The sequence below is a fragment of the Ostrea edulis genome, chromosome 1 (assembly GCF_947568905.1).
Source record: "Ostrea edulis chromosome 1, xbOstEdul1.1, whole genome shotgun sequence".
Taxonomy (NCBI): Eukaryota; Metazoa; Mollusca; class Bivalvia; order Ostreida; family Ostreidae; genus Ostrea; species Ostrea edulis.
The window spans coordinates 109,077,846-109,100,191 of record NC_079164.1 but is presented as its reverse complement, the minus strand read 5'-3'; the positions used below and the strand labels follow the sequence as shown (position 1 = coordinate 109,100,191).

Genomic DNA, 22,346 nt, shown 5'->3' with positions numbered 1-22,346 from the left:
CTAAGACTAAGCGCTAAATTTGTAAACAGGAAGTTTTTGTTTACTTGAGCATGCGTGAGATTTAGCGGGAAATGTGCTGATGGTAGTGTAAAAAAGAGAGAAAGGAAAGTAAACCCAAAAGATGAATAACTACAACCTGAGTTCAGGGGCTTTGGAGGCAAGTTTCATAGAATTGTTTTTTGTTGTAGTCAGTATTGAGTTACAATATGTCACTAGAGCGTACTTTCAAAATTCATAAAAAAAAAAATATGCCCCCCCCCCCCCAGCAAATTTTTTAAATAGGGATAGGAAATGTAGGAATGGCCTATTGGCAATGATTTGGTGGCTGGTATGAAAAGAGGGGCATGAGTCCATGCATTATGCATTTGCCTACATTTCTACCAATAATGATTTAGACCAGTGAGAGTCTGAAGTATCAAATGTGTAGCCTATTCTGATTTATATGTGTGCTAATCAAGGTGTATGTACTGACATTTTTTACTTGTAGTCTATCATCAATGGTCACAATTCTGACAAACCAGTGCTGCAAGTTATTGTAAGTCCTTGTTATTTTGACTTGAAATGTAGTGGCTTCCTAGTGAAAAATTACACAGAATTTTATCTTGTATATTAGTCCAATTCTAATATAACTTGACTTGCAGAGCTCAAAGAAGATAACAGCTCAGGGATCCAGTGCTGACAGATACAGACTACTACTTTCTGATGGCCAAGTCAGTTATTCACGTAAGTGGTGATCCGGCTTAGAGGTGACATAAAATTTGAGTACGTACTCCGCACTCAAACCCATCATCTTCACATCCAAAGCCATACTAACTCATCGTCAAAAGATACAATTACATTAGAGTAGAATATTTAGTATGGTTGTATGTTGTTTAACATTCCGCTCGGAAATTTTTCACTTGTGGATACAAAATTTAGGCCAATGCTCTGGACATGGTCTTTAAGCAGGGAAGAATCTTTTTCATGTCACACCTGCTGTGACACACTGCCTTGGTTTTTACAATATATTTAATCCACTTCATTATCAATGATCTTTATTTCTATAACAAAAACCTGTCAATTTTGTTTTATCATATCCATGCCCCTGTAAGTGCAATGGCATATCCAGAAAGTTGCATGATATTTGAACATGTTTATAAATCTTATTTAGTTCAGAACAACAATTATACTTTGTTTTAAGAATTTTTATGAAGAGAGAATTTCTTTTGTGTTGTTAACCAGCTATACCCTGTGATCCTATCCATTACAGGGTTGTCAATCTCTTTGAATTGGGTCCCATAGATGGACCCTTCTTGGTGGGAAAACCCCCCAAAATTCCCAATTTACTTATCTAGAAATTCCCAGTATCCCAAACTGTTACATTGTGTGTGTATAAAAAAAAGAATTAAATCGTGTTAGTTTCGTTTTTACTTATAACTTCTCGTGCATTTTCGACAAGTCCTGAAAAGTAATATTTCCCAATTTGACCCAAAACATCGATAATTTTCCCAATCTAATGGAACCCTGTACCTAAAAGGACAGTGACAGCCCTGCAATATTTTGTTGATCCTCTTTGACTTGTATTCTTTGCTGCTTTTAAGTGTGGGGTTGGTGGGTAATACAATGTATTATATATTACTCATATTGTAAATGAGATGAACTTATTACAGATGCCATGTTGGCCACACAGCTGAACACTTTAATGGAGTCCGGAGAGCTAGATAATTTGGCAGTTGTGAAAGTTGACAAGTACTTGTGTAACACCATACAAGGAGACAGGTAAAAGATATTTCTTGTGAGAAAAGAAAAAAAAATATATTTAGACTTAAAAAAAAATTAATTACTTGGTTCTCAGGCCTGCCCGCATCTCTTTTAACAATGCGCATTACCCATTTTTATCATTAAATGAATAAAATAAAAATTTTCTCATGAGCTCGTAGGGTGCTAAAAAAAAATCTGGAAACCCTGACTGCATTTTAGATACTCCCGTCAGTAAAATGTTTGACAAGCGTCTGGATGATGCAGACACGTGCAATCAAATTGCGTCATACATACAGTTTGCTGTAAGTAATGGTGGCCCCCATATCCAGTCCGTGTTGTCGCCTTTGCCACGATATTTTGTCTTAAAAACAAAGACGGACGATTTTAGAAGAACGTTTTGAGGTTTACGATCAACTTCTAGAGATAATTGATAATGTACCTTGCCCAAATGACGATAAAGGACAGTATGTGCTGGAATAAACTGAACAAAATTTAGTACCAAATCAAAATGAAAGTAGAAATGCTGAAATCTAAATGGGATGTTTTGATACTTGATTTACGCCTTAAACACAAAGATGACATAGGCTTGCAGCAGTTATGCCTACATAAATAAAAAACAGTTTTGTTGTTTTCATCTGTCAACTTACACATCATAAATGTAATAGAAATTATAATGCATTGTCTTGATTCACTGGGTTTTAACACAATCTGAGCAAACTGTTATATATAGTATATATACCAGTTTGTTCAATTTGTGTCAAAACCCTGTGTTTAGTGCTGGTGTATATTCCCTGCAATATGCTTTTACTGTGCAAATGACACAGTTGAGCAAATTGAAGGGGTTTATCTCACTTACAAGCTGTAGGGCTACTCACCAGTTGCCACACAGAAGAAAGAATGTAGAAAAAGCAAGAGAGAAAAGAAAAGAAGAAAATATTCTTGATTTCTTTGTTCAATGTTTATTGAGCACTGGATTAAAAAATGGGAGTTTCGAAATACTTTTTTTTTTAAAAATCCTTCGTCTGTTTTTCATGAGGTAAAAAGGAATATAAAACAGTGTTTTCCCTAAGAAGCGGCCGCCGGCCAAATTGACCGTTTCAAACGATTTTCTGGCCGGTTCAAATATAAAATAAAGTGCACCGCCACGGCACATGATACGCCCGTCACATATTGTTAACAGTATAGATTGTACCCATTAAAACATTTTTTTTATATCACCTTAATTTTAATGTGCGACACACTTTCTACCCAAGATGTATCTACAGACAAAGTTTGATGATTCTAGGCCTTGTAGTATTTAAGTTACGGGTCGGACACGAAAAAGCTAACAGACGGACGGACAGATGGATATCTTCTTAATGAAAAGTCACAGTGACCTGGTTTTAATGTGCGACACACCTTCTACCCAAGATGTATCTACAGACAAAGTTTGATGATTCTAGGCCTTGTAGTAATTAAGTTACGGGTCGGACACGATAAAGCTAACAGACGGACGGACAAACGGATATCTTCTTAATGAAAAGTCACAGTGACCTGGTTTTAATGTGCGACACACCTTCTACCCAAGATGTATCTACAGACAAAGTTTGATGATTCTAGGCCTTGTAGTATTTAAGTTACGGGTCGGACACGAAAAAGCTAACAGACGGATGGACAGACGGACAGACATGAACGCCATACCATAATACGTCCTGTCTTAAGACGTCAATGATGTTGATTTACACGATCGATCTTTGCAAAGAATGTATGCAATAGCAATTGGTTGGCTATAAATATCTTTCATATTTCTTCCTTGTTTATGTTTTTGTCGAGAGCTTTTTGAAACGGCGATTTTGATTGGACGATATTTTAAACTCTCACCTTGCGCGTGAGAAGCACATGGCAGTGAAAAATAATGAAGCGTCGAACGAATACATTACATGATTTCTTCCAGTCAAAACATCGGAAAGGTGTGTATTTCACACCACTGTGACTCAAAACTTGTCTGAGGTAAAAATGTTCAACCCTTTGGTATATATTTAAAAATGTAGGTTAAAAGTGGCATATGAACAATTTTGCCCCCTGAAATGCCTCAGAATGCAGGATTTTGCATCTAATTTTCCAAATTTCATGGGGGGGGGGGGGGGGAATCCCCCCCCATACCCCCCCCCCCCCCCCCCCCTGGCCTGTTACAATTCTAAATGGGCCTGTTCAAATGAAATGAATAGAAAACACTGTAAAAAGGCCTCCCTCCCTCATTTATTTTTGACAAAACTGGCCTGAGAACCAAGTAATTAATATTTTTTGGGGGCCTTATATTTATAGATTTTGTGTAAATTTGTTGCTTCCTTATGACAAGACCATTAATTTGCATTTTTTTATGCCACAGGGGACATAGTGTTTAACAAAAACATATTTCATTGTTGTGCAGTAAACAGAAATTGTACAGATGATTATTATGTTTATTTTTGATTGGACACATGCTTAACATTTTGAAACATGTATTGCAGGCGTGTGATGATTTTGTTGGATTTGCATGTTTTGCATAAGGGGACGGAAGTCGGACAAAGACTAGGAAATCCTCAACAATACAAGGCTGCAGCAGTACAAGGAACAAACTCAGAACACAGTACGTCAATGGCATGTTTACTCTTAGGCCTAAAACAATTTGTGTGGTTCTTATTAAAGCTGTTCAGAAATAAGATAAGGGAGGTAGTTGTCTGAACCTTAATCAGGGTTATAACTTGGATCCTTTGGGATGTCACATCAACAATCAAAGGCATCTATGGCGGGAATGTTGGAAAGATTGGGAGTTCAAACGATGCTATTATCATGAAATGGGTACGGATATGTTTTTCCACGAATCGTTCGTCTTCTAATGGAGCCCGCGCCCGGAGGCCTCTATATCACCATCACACTGACTGATAAATATAACGCATCGGTACCCTCGTATAAATCAACCAAGGTTTGCCTATTTTTATTAGAAAACGGAATGCCTATTGGTTTAAAAATATTCCCAAAATCGATGCACTGTAAACTGTAATAATCTACAGAATCGGAGTTCGCCGCCATCACGTCCAAAGGGACCCTACTAAACGCGCCTCTAATTTGAAGAGTGCCGTAATGGAAAGTTATGCGCTGCAAAGAGCGACAACTCGAATAGTTCTATGTTATTTCGGATTTTGAAAGCAGCATTTCGAAAGCGCGTTTTCAATTTTCCCTACGACGTTTTGTAACCAACACGACAAGAGCGACAATAAAAATATTCTGAAAACTCAACACCCACGTGGCATAAAACAATAGAAACTACCCACTACCCATAATAAATATTTTTTTAATAGTCCAACCACGGACCAAATAAAATATGAAAAAATACGACCACCCACACAAAAAAATATCATTTGCCGCCCGACCCCACCATTTGATCATTTCTGGAACAGCCCTAAGTAAATTACGATGTCCGTGGTCTATTTTTCGGCAAGTGAATTGGGAATTTTAAGTCTCAAAATTGGGGAAAATAAATGTTTTTTGGCATAGGGAATGGCACCGTTTATCGGTACAAGTTATATAAGAGAAAAAGAACGCTGTGCTGTTAGTTTGAAATTTTCTGTGATTTGGAGCAATTATTATGTTGATCTACATATGGTATTAATGAAACAAAGCAATTGTTTTGGCCACAAGAAATTAATTCTCTGGTTCTTGGGGCCTGTACGTCTTCAAATAGTGCCACATGGACAATTTTTATTGTCCGTTTTAAAATCCCAATGTGTTGTGTTTTTCTGTAAAAAAGATTTTGTTTTGGATTCCATTTGTAGATTATTTAATGCTGTCTCAGAAATGTTTAAAATGCAAGATCAAAAGAATGTTAAGATTTTTTGGTATAGATCTAAGGGCTGTTCCAGAAATGATCAAATGGGGGGGGTCGGGCGGCAAATGATATTTTTTTGTAGTGGGTGGTCGTATTTTTTCATATTTTAATTGGTCCGTTGGTGGGATTGTTAATAAAATATTTATTATGGGTAGTGGGTAGTTTCTATTGTTTTATTTTATGCTACGTGGGTGTTGAGTTTTCAGAATATTTTTATTGTCGCTCTTGTCGTGTTGGTTACAAAACGTCGTAGGGAAAATTGAAAACGTGCTTTCGAAATGCTGCTTTCGAAATCGAAAGTAACATAGAACTATTCGAGTTGTCGCTCTTTGCAGGCACTCTTCAAATTAGAGGCGCGTTTAGTAGGGGTCCCTTTGGACGTGATGGCGGCGAACTCTGTTCTGTAGATTATTACAGTTTACAGTGCATCGATTTTGGGAATATTTTTAAACCAATAGGTATTCTGTTTTCTAATAAAAAATAGGCAAAACCTTAGTTGATTTATACGAGGGGTACCGATGCGTTATATTTATCAGTCAGTGTGATGGTGATATAGAGGCCTCCGGGCGCGGGCTCCATTAGAAGACGAACGATTCGTGGAAAAAACATATCCGTACCCATTTCATGATAATAGCATCGTTTGGACTCCCAATCTTTCCAACATTCCCGCCATAGATGCCTTTGATTGTTGATGTGACATCGTTTCTTCAGAACTACTGTGATACAATGTCGCACAGGCATTACCGCGTCATTGACTAGAATGTTTGTCCCCGAAAACCTCGCAAGATTTGTACCGTTTTCATTTTTAAAAAATATTTTTGTGGTGGGTCTGGTTTTTTTTTTTTTTTATTAGATGGGTCATTGTAAAATGAGTTTATTAATTTTGATGGGGTCATGGGGTAAGTTTTTATTTTTTTTTTTATGGGTGCTTGGTATATACAAAAGGTGCCTCCCGACCCCCCCCATGTATTTATTTCTGGAATATCCCTAAGTTGTTTGTTGTCAAGATAGCGGCAAATTTTTCTCTGATGTTTGTACAAATATGAGCAGGTTCTATATTTGTTTTTTCCATGCAATATCATCTCGGCAATAACAAATGACTGGTCTTACTTTACTTACTTATGCCTGCTACCCCTCCTAGGCCACTGATGAGATCTCCAGGCGTCTCGATCCTGGGCCTTTTGCTCAATCTGTCTCCAGGTGTATCCCATTTTCTTGTTGTCAACATGAGGTCTCAACACCATGTTTCTCAGCTGGTTTGTTTCTCTTGCTTTGGGAATTCCAGGTCAGTGCTTGTATCATTATGTTTGACACTGACTTACAGAGTTCGTGACCAATCCATGTCCAATATCTTCTGCAGGTAGGTGGTTGGTTCACTGCAAAGGTCCTAGTTGCTGATGCTTTCATCCAGCAGATTTGGAGCATCCTTTTCAAACAAGAATTTATAAAAGTCTGGACTTTGTTGACACTGTTGTCCTCCAGGTTTCAGCCCCATAGAGAAGAACTGACCTAGTGTTTGAGTTGAATAGCCTTATCTTGGTCTGCAGTCAACTCTTTGGAAGTTCATATGTTCTTTAGTTGTAGGAATTTTGTTCTGGTTTTTCCTATTTTGCCTCTCCCATCAGCATCAGTTCTGTCCAGCTTGTCGATGACACTTCCCGCCTCTTCTAATGCCTCATCTTGTTTGATTGGTTTGCTGCTGACGTTAGTAAATAACACTGGTCATGATAGCTACTTGGTAGAGCGTTCGTACCATGGCCGCATCAAACTGAAGATGTATACACCAAACGCTTGGCATTTAAAAGTGAGTTGTGGATCTTTGGTATATGACCTTAAAAACGGAGGACCCTTGTTGACACATGAAAAAAATCCTAACTACTACGGTCCTGGGTGCTAAGCATATTTCAAAATTGGTGGAGTTTCACCTTTAGTTGGTTATGTCTCAGTATGAGTGAAATAATCTCAAAGGGCCTATTAAAACAAACAAACACATGGTGCTTGGGCTCATCATTAGACTTTCCACCAAAATACCTGGTTTATAATGTGTGTTGCAAGGTCGGCAGAAACAAGATTGATAGTTTTAATCGTGTGGTATATTTAGCATGAAAGCTGAATGGATTGGAAAATGTCCTACTACTTTATCAAAACTTGTGGAAGTGAGTTGCAGGAACTTGATCCAGATGACACCAATAGAACATAGAGGGTATCGTTTGTTTTTTGATATTTTTGGCTAGTAGATAACCCTTATTATGCTACAGGAATCAAAGATTTGAGGGATATATTTTTTGGTCTGTCTGTGGCAAAAAACTTAAAACCTTGATCATATCTCTTACACCATAAGAGACAGAGCTTTCATACTTGGAATATCTATTTTCATGTGGCAAGATCTTTCTATTGACACCAAAAATCTTTGACCTTGTGATCTTAACCTTTGACCTGAGTCTACTTTGTTGTAATCTGTGGGGCATTAGTGTTTTCATAAACACATCTTGTTTTTCACTATCGTTACAGACATTCTAAATTCAGAATTGATCCTTTTCAATATTGCCACACATGGAACATAAATGTTTCTAAAACATTTCTTGTTGAATATTGAAATTATTTGTTTTAAAAAAAAAAGAAAAGAAGGGTCTCCCTCGACATTTTTATTCACAATGAAAAAGGAAAAGGATTCCTGTCTCCACCATCAAGTATTGGAAAAACTGGTCTGAGAACCAGATAATTAATTTTTTAGGGTCTTACTTGCACTGTGTAACATTGTATTCAATCTCTTTCAGATTCTGCACAATGTCCACCTCAAATGCCTAAACAAGAAGGAGGTGGTCAAAGCTTTATTGGTAAGTATCATCAGGATGGAAATGCAAAGTTTGCATGCTATGTTTACCAGTAACTCTACATTTATGGTAGTTAAGAAAAAATCTTGAATCTTTAATTTTTCGGCTTCTTCAAATGAAGTTTGGAGAGCATGACAGAATCATTTAGTCTGTTTATTAAGACTTTGGGGGGGGGGGGGGGGGGGGGGGGGGGGGGGGTGTTGGAAGTTTTGTAGGTATTATGAATTTGTAATGGAGAGTAATTAGAAAATGAATGTATTGTATGTCATGAAAATGACTAAAGTTTGTATGTTGTTTAATGTCCTATTAGGAAATTTAAGTGAGTAAAGATGTCATCAGTTTTAGGTGAAGTGCTGCAAATTCTGGCTTATGAATACAGAATGGTGCTTTCAGTCTTAACAGTGAGGGTTCTTTATTTTGCCAATGCTTACCATGGCGAGGGGCCTGCGTTTTTAAGGTTTTATCTAATGGACCTGGGTACTTGGCGAAGGAACAGTCACTACCTATGTTAAATGGCTTAGAAGCCAGGCTTTCTGGTAACACACCACTGGGCTGCTGTGATTGGTACATGGCTATGAATATGATTAAGGCCACAAAAAATTGTATCTTTATCCATATTTGTAGTACATGTATATAAGCTGTAACTCTCCTGCTTATTCACGTGTATATCGCTGGTAGTGTCATGTTGAAAAATTTTAATAGTATTTTCTCAATGAGTAGCCATTCTTGATATGCAGACTGGATAGTGTATATTCATGTAAAATCTCCCTCTGCCTGTTTCAAAAAGTAAAAATTTCTAGCCTGGATTATAACCTGCATTAATAGCCCACACATTTGTTAATTATATTTCCAATGATGATGGCTTCAGATTGATTATGATAGAATAATAATGAATTGATGCCCCACAAAAAGAAAGTCTGAAGCAAGGAACCATAGCTCATTGCTCCAAAATTTACCAAGATCATTAAATTTTTATTAAAAAGTGGAGTATTAGCCCTGCATATTTTTTTCTTCTAGGTACTGTTTCTGATAATCAAGTCAACAACAATTCACAGAAAGGTATTTTTTGTTGTCATGCAGGGATTTATCTAGATTGTTTTTACTACCGGTAAAAGGTACCTTTCCCCTTTGGTAACAAATGGATATTTCCCCTTCCACAGATAAAAAAATCCCCTTCATTTGTAGAAACTTCACAAAATTGTATGAGAATTTAAAAAAAAAAAATCATTCTTTTAATATTCTAAGTCATTTTAAACTTACAATATACATGTAGATAAAATGAGTAATCAATCACATTATATGGCTGTTATAATCTGTGGATATTATATTCCATGGATATCCCCATCCCCTGGAAGCTCATGACTACATTCTCAAAAATTCCCCATAAATATAAAATGGGTAGTAACATCTAAATGCTGGATAAATCCATGTGATGTCTTTAACCTTAACATGCTTTGTGTGACTGTGAATGTACTCATTGATGCTAAATGCTAACTCATGTATTGGATATGTCCGAGCTACTTAGCGTAGAAAAACAAACATACATTTATATGGCAACCAGGATTGACTAAGGTTGGGATAATACCCAGTTCCTATGATACAATATGTACTTGATACATTACAGTGGAACCCCGTTATTACGTTCCCCCTTTATTACGTTAGTCCGCATATTACGTTGGAATTTCAAAGCACAAAACCATTTCTTAACAAACCTATATAAAATAGACCTCGTTATTACGTTGTCTTAAAATGCCGGGACTCGGTATTACGTTGTAAAAATTCCGACAAAAACGTAATAAATCCCTAATTATTCAATAGTGATTCTCAAAATAATAAGCCATTCACACCTTGACTGCCAGAGGCAGTCACCACGTAAATTTCCTGGTCTGTTTGGGGATTAGAGACGCTTGACTGATCACGCTTCGATAGATCTAGCGACATCAATACAGGTGAATACCCCGTATAGAAGCCAGTGATAAACAATTAAATAATGTTTATTTAGAAATTGTACTCTATGAAATTTACTTCATTTTTCATATTTTGATAATCAAAGAAATAATTTCTCAACCGCCTGTGTGTTCAGCATAGTGTAATTACCTTCGCTATTAAAACTCTATTCACGGAAAGCTTTGGTACCAAACAAGAAAGACAAGATTTATCGTAGCAATGTTACAACCGCTTGGGTAACTGCTTGGACATAGGTGACTAAAGGTGTTCAATTAAAAAAATTGTTCGTTATTTGGACATGCAGCTTGGGTGTTCGTAAATCTCGTCCATACATACACCAATCTATCGGCCGATTCGTGCACGGCCTTTACCTCAGTGAATATTTTAAAATCCCTTGATGCGCACATGATTTTAGTGCCATCATTTAGCGTTATAAATGAAATCTTCGTGCATCATTATATTTTTTTTATGTGGATTGCGCTTAAATTGTTCTCCGTGCATGTTTATCGTTGGTGAGAAGTGTGTAAATGTTGGGTATCGCGTGCGTTTTGTGTCTATAGTTTTGTTGTTTTTAGGATGGGATTTTTTTTTATTGCGTTGTGTATTGTGTAATTAGAGAACTTAATAAAAACGATGTTTTGTTATTTTTTAAATACGAATGTTGAATACGAACCGGAACGAGTTATTGAGAGAAATTTACATGAACGCATTGTTTTAAAGTTGAACAAAATGGCGGTCCAAACGAATGCAGAAAAAGCAACGTTTATCAAAACATCCTTATGTATCCTACACCGAAATAAAGAAAAGGGATAAGAACATGAAGAATTACGGACATTAAAGATAAGATGTAAATAAAACAAAGTATCATAGTCTTTTAAACAAAGAAACAGTAAAGATATATTCACACACCCCTTCACGGAGTACCAACGGACGATATACAATTTCCAAATGATATTTTTAACGGATTTAACTGGGAACGTTTATTACGTTGCCCCCGGTATTACGTTATTTTATCGTGACAAAATGGAAAACGTAATAACAAGGTTCCACTGTAATATGATATGATGCATGTATTTCTTAAAGAGACACTACAGCTCATTTTCCACATTTTAATAAAGTGTTTTTAAAACCATGTATTGATAAAATGATAAATTTCATATCGATACTGACAATTTTGAACAATTGGGATGCATCAATTTACTCTCAACTGTGCTTTGAAGATCGTTCGGAATTCAAAGGTTTCTTCATGCTGACTCGGACTTTTGAATGCGTATTTACATCACGTGGTTTTGAATGACAGCAAAGGTGTTCTGTAGGAAATTATTTAAATTCCCCTTCAAGGGGGTCCACACTCACCTTTCAAGTATAAGATTATTCCCTGCTCCTTATAATAAGTAATTATAAATCATTATTTCAACAGAAACCTTCCATGTTCCCACTGACCGATGTTTTTACAACTAACACGTGTCGTGTTGAGATAAAAATAGCACTTACTTTTAAACGTGGTGTCTTCGCAGCTAGTCTCAATGGCAGATTTAGGGGTCCAGGATCCCCCTCCCTTTTTACCCCACAGATTGTGAATGAAAATCCAAATTTTGCACCAGAATGGCCGATTACTTTGGCTAATCTTTGACTTTCACACCCCTCTTCAGAAATCCTAGATCCGCCACTGAGTTACATGTGTTTCTCCGAGCTCTTTGTTTTCCAACGGTCAAACTGATACCAAGGTAAATTTTATTTCACGTATGAGTTTTATCTCATTCTAATTTTACCTCTTTTCTCACAGAATCTGTCAAAATTCTAGATCTATCAACTACACTTTCTCTCTCTGGACACATGCTGCACTGTTTACTGTCTATGCGCATGCGTCTGAAGATTGAAAGGAGGAGACTCGATATTTTGTGTATAGGCCATCAAAAAGTATTAATTTTTACGTTAAAACGATAATTTTTAACTTTAGATAAGTGTTATTTTCGCAAAGTTCATACTTTCAACAATGCAACAAAAATTGAGAAAGCGCTGGGAAAATTGTCATTTCATGATTTTTGCGCAAAATGAGCTGTAGTGTCTCTTTAATATTGAAACAAATGAGTATTTATCTTTTTGACAATAAAAAGATGATCACAAAAACATAATTAAAATATCAAATCACACTTGCTTTGAAATTTATATTCTCAAATCCCTATATATATCACACACACATGGTGTCTTCTCAGTCTCAATATTGGGCACATTTAACCATTGATTATTTTCTGCATCAGTAGGCATTTCCCATGCTTGCAATAACAACAACAACAAATGAGGATTCTGATTGGATTTTCGACATTCAATCCTCTAAATTTTGCATAACATACCATATTGTATATAGTTTCATTTTATAATTCCAAATGTTTGATAGGTAGTTTGTATCTTTTCACACTGATATTACAATGCCTAAATCGTAAAGTGTATCTTCATGAGAAATGTCATTGGAAAGGTATGTTGTCCCACCTCTAGTATTTACATGATTATTGAGCGGTTTCTCAAATCTGGGTTCCAGGTACATGTGTATTGAAATCATCTTTTATTTATTTTTTGTCATCGGTAAACTTTCGTGATCTTGGTTTTGATTTTAAAAAATGGTGGACAGCCATGGTGTTTTTGAGTTCAAACTAAAGAAGGGATAAACCTAATGTTTTATTAGTCTATGCTGAGTACCATCAATTAGCATATAATATATACTACTGATCATTGCCCCGTCCAGAAGGGTCACAAAGAAATAGATGTTGTATATTTACAACTTCATCTGGATTCAACTGCACGAACATTGGTTAAATTAATTGCTTAAAAATGGTTGGATTTTAATGAGCTGTAAAAATTCTATAATTTAAATAGCCTGTCCTTTAATTTTTGTTGTACAAAATGTAATAGAACTTTCATAACTATTGGTTCAATCATAGATCAGTATGTTTTAATGCAGTTTCCGTGGTAGTCGACAAAATGTTATGATATGTTGTGAGATGGGGAGAAACTGAAACTTTGCTTTGTAAAAGGGGTGATGTTTAAATCGAAGCAGAATAATTTGATAATCGTGTGAAGGAAATGATATGCGAACAGTTAAGAGACACATGATTGAACAGGAAACTTTCAGTTTGGACTTCTATCAGCACTGGCCAACAAACTGGCACTGTCATGAAGAAAAGTAGCAATATTATTTGTCCAAGGCTCGCCACCAATGCAGTCAAAGAGAACAACATGTTGTCCAAACTTCTGCTTGCACCTCCAGGTATGTCAAAATATTGTTTGTGGAAATTATTGGATTCAGGTGTCTTTGTCACATTGATATCCATGTTTTACATTGCTTCACTGTGAATCAAAAGCATTATTGATGTAAGACTGTAATGTGTGCTGTCCTCACGCTTTTGCAAAAGTCTGAGACATGTTTTTTGTCCCATCAATCCAATCTGGCAAATTTTCTCTAATCTGGCAATTAACTTTGCAGACACTTTTCTATCATCCTTCATATAATTGGCATGTTTATTTCTTGAAATGTACTTTAATAATACCCCCATAGAAAGAAGGAAGGCCTGAAGCCTAGAATCAAAATTAAATGAATTTTGTTGTTTACTGTATCATCATGTCATTGCATGTAAACTGATATCTGACATGTAAACTGATGGTATCTGACATGACCTCTTTTTCTATAGTTGTCATGTAGTCACATATTTTATTTTTATCCAATTCATTGAGGGTGGCGGGGTTGGAACTGTTTGCTGGAGGTAAAATCTTTGCCATCACATGGGTTTTAACAGACTACTCAGACTGATCCATTCTTTTGACACTGTAAGAGCAATTGTTTATTGACATATGAAGTATTCAGTCTGATTAAAACCACCCCCCTCCTCCTTACACTTGGGGGTGGTTTTAATCAGACTGATGAAGTATTATATATCACAATTATGAATATGCGTTCATTATTTTTTTAAAGTAATTAAAATGAAATAAGTCCTGCTTTTTATTTGTTAACTTTTTGATGAAACCGGAAATCTATAATTAAAGTCTATCTGTTGGACTGATGGTTTCCAGTTTATATATCCTTTTATTGATCATGGTAGCCAGTGGTTAGAGCATATGCTTAATGACAGGGATATGGTGAGTTTGAATCCCACTAGTGCCTTGGCAGCATTGAACCTAAGATGTAGAAATAAACGAGTGTTCCTTTGTCAGCATTTAGAAGTGAGTCGCTGGTCTTTTTGGATGAGATTTTTAAAACCGAGGTCCCTTGTCGAAGTATGCATTGGTGAAATATATAACCCCTACTGTGATGACCCTGGGTTCCAGACATAGGTCTAAATTTGTGGCACTTCACCTATTGTTGATGACTTGTTTTGGTTGAAAACTTCTCGGAGAGATGTATAAAAAAATATTTTATCGAAGTAAAAAGATAACAAACTTGAAGTTGGAAAAGATAACAAACTTGAAGTTGAAGATAAGTAGTTTTATTGATATTTGTGGTCAAATAAATACACATCTAATTGATAGGTGTCTGTAACTGATAGCCTCAGCATATCCTTTCAAAAAGAAAATCATTATGATACTGATAAGGGTATTAATTTTACAATGCAACTAAATGGAAGTACATGTGTATAAAATTCTATCCAAGTCTGCATCATATTCCCAGTGTTATTATTTCACTCCTCAATGCATGCACTGCGAGTGAAGTAATCTCTACAGGATGTCAGGGTCCCCCCCCCCCCCCCCCCCCTGTTTGGGGGGGGGGGGGGGGGGGCAATTTCCACAGGTAGAGGTTACTAAGGTGCAGATACAGAAGGAGCACCTTAGATCCGAACTCACTAACCTCCCACCCACCCCCCTTGAGCTTAGTAGAAAATGAATTAAATTTCCCTATTTTTATGCACATCTAGTTGTGAAAATGCACTTAAATTGTCCAGTCTTTGCAATTTTACAGACTGTGAATGCTTTAGACTCTTGGTGAGGAATAATATTGGTTGATGTTTATGTGGTTCAATAATTACGATATTTTGTAATGGGGAGACTGGTTTTTTGTGGGTTTTTTTTTTTTGATTTGAGACATATTAATGGAGATGATTTCATACCTGAAGAGTTGTTAATCTTGTTCATGGAGGATCTAAATTTATGTGCATATCAATACCACAAAAACAATGACAATTTCACATTTATTTATTTGCGTTGAAGCATGTTTAGAAAGTCTAATTCAGATCCCATCCTTGTTAACCATATATTTTCTAGATTCAGACGCTTCACAGTGTGATACACCTACGCATAAAACCTCAACCCTAGAACAAAATCTAGTTACAAAGAAGTCCTCTGACAAGTCTCCAAACAGTGAAAGGTAACACATACGTTTTCCATTTTTTGTAAATTTTGCGTGAATGGGTAAATGGTTCAATATACTTACCATGGCACATTTTTATCACAATTCATTTATAAACATCAGTGTCCTGCATGTTAGGAAGGAACCAGTGTTCAGACAACAAGAAGAAAATGAACGCAAGTCTTTCTCATTGAGACAGTGCAAGGAAAGCAAAAGCGGGGTGGATGATTTGCTGAAGATTCATTGTGAGGTGAGACACACAAAACTTAGCGACAGGTGTAAGTCATATTTACAAACTTTATCGCGGAAGCATGCCTTTATTTAGCTGCTGTCATATTTATAAATGATTTTTCCTCTAAACCTGTAAAAAGTTCATAAAGTTATAAATCATTAAATGAATGTCTTCAATTGTTGCAGGTTTTGAGTTGTCAGAAACGACACATTGAGCTGAAAAATTACAAGTTGCAGAAGGATGTAGAAAGAGCTGAATTAGAGACAGAAAATGTCAAAATACGGAATAATAAGTTGTTGTTAGAAATTGACATTATTATGAAACAAAATAAGGTTCCTGATAAAGATGATTTGCAGGCCGTCCCTGATAAATAAAGGGATTCGTACAGAACCTGGTGATATCTTGCAATTTTATTGGTTTGCTTACATGTCTCCAAAAAAAAAAATTGAGATGATGAGGATATTGTGGAGAGAAAAGGGAAAGCCAAAAAAAGAGAAAAAAAGAGTTTGATATTTTCTTTAGAACCACTACTCAGAGAAGACAAAATGTTTGTGCATCGAGTTGTGATTAGACCAGACAATGTCAGATGTGCATTGTGTGTACGTAGATAATTATTTTTCGTTTTGTTTTGTATACAGGTATTTTGTTTTCTGTTTTACTTGTTGCAGAATTAAAATAAACTAATTTTTCATTTGCTTCTTGTTTTCATTTTATGGTGTTTGAATGGGTCAAAAATTCCATTCAGAAATGAAATTCCATTCACTAAATAAGTGGAGATGGAGTTCACTATTAAGGGGAAACTTGTGAGGGAGGCGTAAATGGATTTTAAATAACATGAATGTTTATTTTGAACTATTTTCATAACTACTTAGTAGTGGATTAAATTGAAATAGAATGAAATTGTTGTAAAGGACTTGCCCCTAAAAGGTATTGAAGCTCAGTTTCCAAATTCAATACCGCATCAGTAGTTGGGGGTATTCTTTTTGTTGAGTTTGTTAAGGGAACATTTATTATAACGGAATACCAAATAATTATAATAAGAAATATTAAATGTGTATTGTGTAAATGGAAGTGACTATGTTACAGGGAATCTGAATGGAACATCCAAAGGCAACTATTCTCTGAAGGCCAACACACCTGGGGATACACCTGGAGGATCTGGAAGAGTGCACAAAATTGACAGTCTCACACCCTACCAAAACAGGTTCAACTCTCCATTATTCTTTCCTCTTGTCCAAAACTGAAAACAACCTAGTCCAAAGCAAGATGCATGGTGGTGAATCAATGTCACATTGTAGAAAATGATTTGCGAGTCACGTGTAAAAGACTGTTTAAGATTAGATATAGCAATATTTCTCGAGGAGTATTACAAAAGGATGACCTCTTCAGATTTCGTTTGCTTTTGCAATCCATAGGTCAGCGTGGTCAGTTCCCTTGAATAACATACTCTGCATGCTTTATACAGTATTGTGATTAGGCATTGCAACTCGATTCAGAAAGTTTCCCCTTTACAAGTTTAAAACTAGTAAATGTAACTTGAATTGGGAGACATGAATTTTTTTATCTTTTTTCTTATTATGATTCTTATGAATGTTGATTTAGTGTTAAAAAGAGGTCAGCCTTTTTGCGATTTAAAGTATATTCATGTAAACTTAAAAATATGATGGATACTTTATGTCCAAGTCATCCTGTTCTTTTTGATAAATAACGCAATTACTTCAGATGGAGAATTCGAGCACGTGTTACACAGAAAAGTGGGATCAGAACCTGGTCTAATTCTCGTGGGGAGGGTAAACTGTTCAGTATCACCCTTACTGATGACTCAGCTGAGATCAGGGCTACTGGATTCAATAATGCTGTAGATAAATTCTATGAATTACTGGAGATCAACAAGGTAGGTAGTTTAGGAATCTTGCTTTGGTTAACACTCGATATTCAGATGCTGATGTGAAATAATAAAAATGTATGACCTTTCTATGTCCTCCTTGAGTTTAGTTAAGTTGTTCCTGGAATTGTTATAATTTATAAAAATATTTGTTTTTACAGGTGTATTATTTCAGTAAAGCCTCACTGAAAACAGCCAACAAACAATACACAACAGTCCAGAACGACTATGAGATGACCTTTAACCCTGACACCATCATTGAACCCTGTGATGATGACAGCAGTCTGCCAACAATGAATTTTAATTTTGTGAAAATTAATGAGCTGAGCAACGAGACCCCCAATTCTCTTATTGGTGTGTTGAGCTTTGAATATTTAGTATTTTCAATATTAAGACATTTTTATATGCTTGTGATAGACGGGTGCAGTACATCTGTTTGTCAGCACTTGACAGGGTCAGACATAAACAGTAAATGTAAGGCTAGGATCATGGCTTAATATGCAAATCCATAATTGTATTTATGAAGCAAACATGTGATGTTTTCCTAGATGTGATTGGTGTGGTGAAGACCTGTGCAGATGTAACCACCATTATAGGCAAACAGAGTCAGAAAGAATTCACAAAGCGAGACCTTCAGATTGTAGACCAGTCTGGGATGTCTGTCAGCCTGACACTGTGGGGGGCCGATGTAAGTACAACCTAAGTCTTTGTGTTCGATTGAAGTATTTTGTAAGTATAGTGCAGATGCAGATTCAGTTATTGCAACTGTACATTCTCCAACTGAAACATTGATCAGTTTCAAGTAAAGATTGTGGGGAGAAACGGTAGATTCCTGCACCATGAGAGACAAAATTAAAAATTTGCATAGATCTTTTATCTCCCCCCCCCCCCCCCCCCCCCCCCTTCTGCACAAGTGAAGTTTTAGGGGTGGGGTATACTGGGTTCACCTTTTCCATCTGTACTACATGTATGTAGACATATGAATTTGTCCAGTTTAACATTCTAGGACGTTATGTTTTTTGTTGTTTTTTCATTTTGAGGGGTGTTGCATTTTCATTGTCCAGAGTATAACTTGAAACCATTTATTCAATGAACACAAAGTCACTATTTTCCCACTCTCCAATGTGCTCTGCGGGGGTATTAGTATTCTTCAATAGTATCAGTCCTGTTAGGATAACTCTAGTTTAATTTCACAGGCTCAGCAGTTTGATGGATCCAACCATCCTGTCATTGCAGTAAAAGGGGCCAAGGTGTCAGATTTCGGAGGTAAGTGGGACTGCAGTTCTTCTGAAACTACAGTTTATTTTTTGGCGTTTATTTCCATCCTCTTACTAGTTCTTGAAAGTTGGAATGTCACTGTTTTTAGGTCGCTCGCTGTCAGCCATGGCCTCCAGTCAGATTATTCACAACCCAGACTTGCGGGAAGGACACATGTTGAAGGGCTGGTTTGAACACGATGGCCACAGCATGGATTTCCAGGGTTACAGGAATGATGGAATGGGAGGGGGTGGTGGAGGTTAGCAAATGCTTACCGCTAGGGTCAAGATGCTAGTAATTATTTCATAGCAATGAATCATTATGAGAATTCAAAGAATGAGGTGTTGCACAAGTAGTGAGGAGGATGTAGACATTATTTGATAAAAATGAATTGGATTATGAATTTCTTTGCAATTAATCTGATTTGCTTATATCAATGCAGGTGCAACGAATTGGAAATGCTTTGCTGAGTTAAAGTCTGAGAATGTTGGGGCGGATAAACCAGAATACTTTACCACCAAAGCAACTGTTCTCTTTTTACGGAAGGAAAATTGCATGTATCAAGTAAGTGATGCCAGTCTGGGGGGGGGGGGGGGGGGGGGGAATGAGTCAGACCTCTTGAATTTTATGTAGTGCTGGATTAAATTTTGTTATTTTCGTGTCTATGAGAAATACCATTTATACCGGTACATCTGATTTCTTTACGCATTATATTAACAAACAGAATACAATATAAACGCTTTAACAATGGCACTCTTCGTCAAACAAATGTAATGTAAATGGTGTGTGTATTGTAATGGTAAGCCTCTATTAGGATTGCAGATAATTGACAAGATTTATTCTTATATGCATAATTTGTAATTTTTTTAAGTGACCACAAAGAAAATTACTTCACCGAAATTGTGTTCACTACAAAAACAAAAATTTCCCCAACCAAATTAGATATATCTACAGTATTCATAAAGTGGTTTCAATTTTATTGCAGGCATGTCCTACCGATTCCTGTAATAAAAAAGTGGTGGACCAGGGGAATGGAATGTACAGATGTGAAAAGTGTGCCAGGGAATTCCCCAATTACAAGTGGAGGATGATTCTATCGGTACAATCTGATTCATGTGTTTTCTCTTGTATTTAGATGTATTTACGTTTAAAGTACTGCAAAATTATTTTTGTGGGGGAGCAAGTTACTTAGGTGACTAGGTCACCTGAGTTACTTACTATTGCTATTTATCAGCATCCATCAACAAATGAACACTTTTAACTTCTTGTTAACTACCATTCCATTTTTTAAAAAATATATATATAATTTGGTATGAAGCGACTTTGGAACAAGGGTGACATAAATTGTAGATTTCAGAGCTTCTGCATCCCCTTGCCTTTAGGGGCATGGCAAAATTGGCCAATTTTAAAAATTTATCTCAAAAACTGTACATCTGTTTGAAACCCCTTGCCATTAGGGGCATGGCAAAATCTGCCAAAAATTGGCAAATTTTCAAAATTCATCTCGAAAACTACATCTTTTTGAAAGAAATTAAATGCAGTCATGTAGAGCAGGAAAGTCTGGACCAAAGTTGTAAATTTCATGATCCCCAGGATAGAGTTTTGATCAGATTCCAATTTAGGAAGATGGGGAGACATTTGTTTTTAACAAAAGCAAATTATATTTTAACTTAGATATTTTTTTTTTGATTTCATCGGACTTGGGGCTGGTGATACTAATACTCAGTTGACTGATAAGGCCTCTTGTTTCAGTCTGCTCAGCCAGTGAGATTACATGTTATAAGTAAAATTGAATTATTTAAAAACATTCATTAAAATGTTCTTCTCTGACTTGACTTTTCAGTTATCTAGTTTTATAGTATCACAGGATCTTGTTTTATAGTATCACAGGATCTAGTTTTATAGTATCACAGGTTGTCATGTAAGATTTTCTGTTGATGTTACTATCACCCTGGAGGATATGGTTTTTACTGCCACAGGGAAACATGTTTTTTCAAATGTTTCTTGGCCAGTCAGATTTCAGTATTTTGCTTAAATGTATAATATTAAATGGTGATGAAAGAATTTCTTCCTTTTTTCAGGCCAATCTTGGAGACTATTCTGACAACCAGTGGGTAACCTGTTTCCAGGAATCAGCGGAGGCCATGCTGGGGATCAGTGCTGATGAACTAGGAGCTCTCAAAGATTCTGTAAAATTATTAACTTTTATCATAAAGAGAAGAACAGACTCCTTGTGTCTTTTTGAATGTATATCAACATCGGATTGTTTTACGTGGATTGTATTACGAGTAATCATGTTGCTCTCCGTCTTTTCAGAATGAAGCAGCATTTGATCAAGTGTTCCAAGAAGCCTGTTTCAAGTCCTACATTTTCAAACTGCGAGCTAAAGTGGAGACTTACAATGTAATTTTCCTATATACTACTATAATGAATTTGGAAACTCATTGTTGATATGAGTTATGGAAATGGTAATGAAAGAATGAGTACTCTACAATTTTGTTTTCATTACAGGATGAAAGTAGATTGAAGACCGTAACAATGAATGCTGGTACCATTGATTTCAAAGAGCAATCACAAAGACTGATAGAAGAAATCAATAGATTACAAATATGAACAGATCCGAATTGATGCGACTGTGTTCAGTACTGGGTTTATCCTAGGAATTCAAGGCTTCTTTTTGTACATAGGGTGTAAATTATATAAGTTTCTTGTATGAAAGGAAAAGTAGTTTCAGTACTTGCCAGAAGAACACTCATTTAAGATTTTAGCATTTTTTTTTCCTTTGATAAGATTCTAAAAATCTGTATATACAGTTGTATGTGGCTGTTGTTTTGGATTTTATCTTTATTTGAAGAGTGCATTGATAAAGCATGTGATCATCAGATGATCTTTGTTTAGAATAGAGATGATTTAAAACTTCATAAGAAAAACAATATCCGTACCATGTGTTCTAAAAGATTCATTAGTGCTACTATTATTTTTTATGCAGGGAAAGTTCATAGATTATAACATTCAGGTTTTTTTCTGTACAAGTTGAATGTTGTTTGAAAATTACATTTGGTTCAAATGTGATCAGTTCTATTACAAAGGTCATTTTGAGATTTGTACATGTAACAATAAAACAAAAATGAGACCATTAAATTATCAAACCATCGACGTATTTATTTCATGGTGTAATAAGTGATTTGATTTAATAATGAAAGAAATTGCTTCTTACAGTATTTTAAATCGTATAAAGTAAGTTGGGGCAGTTTACATATTGTAAACAA

General features: G+C 36.0%; 1 protein-coding gene and 1 long non-coding RNA gene across 3 annotated transcripts; both read left to right on the top strand.

Annotated features, from left to right (window-relative positions):
• Positions 1-20: 20 nt before the first annotated feature.
• Positions 21-22,230, top strand: LOC125665892 (replication protein A 70 kDa DNA-binding subunit-like). Its single transcript, XM_048898854.2, has 18 exons — positions 21-157; positions 488-535; positions 642-723; positions 1,650-1,758; positions 4,230-4,348; positions 8,365-8,424; positions 9,439-9,480; positions 17,022-17,139; positions 17,658-17,829; positions 17,982-18,174; positions 18,369-18,508; positions 19,017-19,086; positions 19,187-19,336; positions 19,520-19,641; positions 20,063-20,176; positions 21,159-21,266; positions 21,394-21,480; positions 21,589-22,230. The coding sequence occupies exons 1-18, from the start codon at positions 122-124 to the stop codon at positions 21,688-21,690; spliced, it is 1,872 nt and encodes a 623-aa protein (XP_048754811.2). The 5' UTR covers positions 21-121; the 3' UTR covers positions 21,691-22,230.
• On the top strand, positions 13,646-15,861 carry LOC125666553 (uncharacterized). Of its 2 annotated transcripts, none has more exons than XR_008799773.1 (3): positions 13,646-14,190; positions 15,619-15,721; positions 15,842-15,861. It is a non-coding gene; the product is annotated as an uncharacterized LOC125666553 (long non-coding RNA). The 2 variants fall into 2 exon arrangements; XR_008799772.1 differs by having other exon boundaries at positions 15,827-15,857.
• Positions 22,231-22,346: the final 116 nt, after the last annotated feature.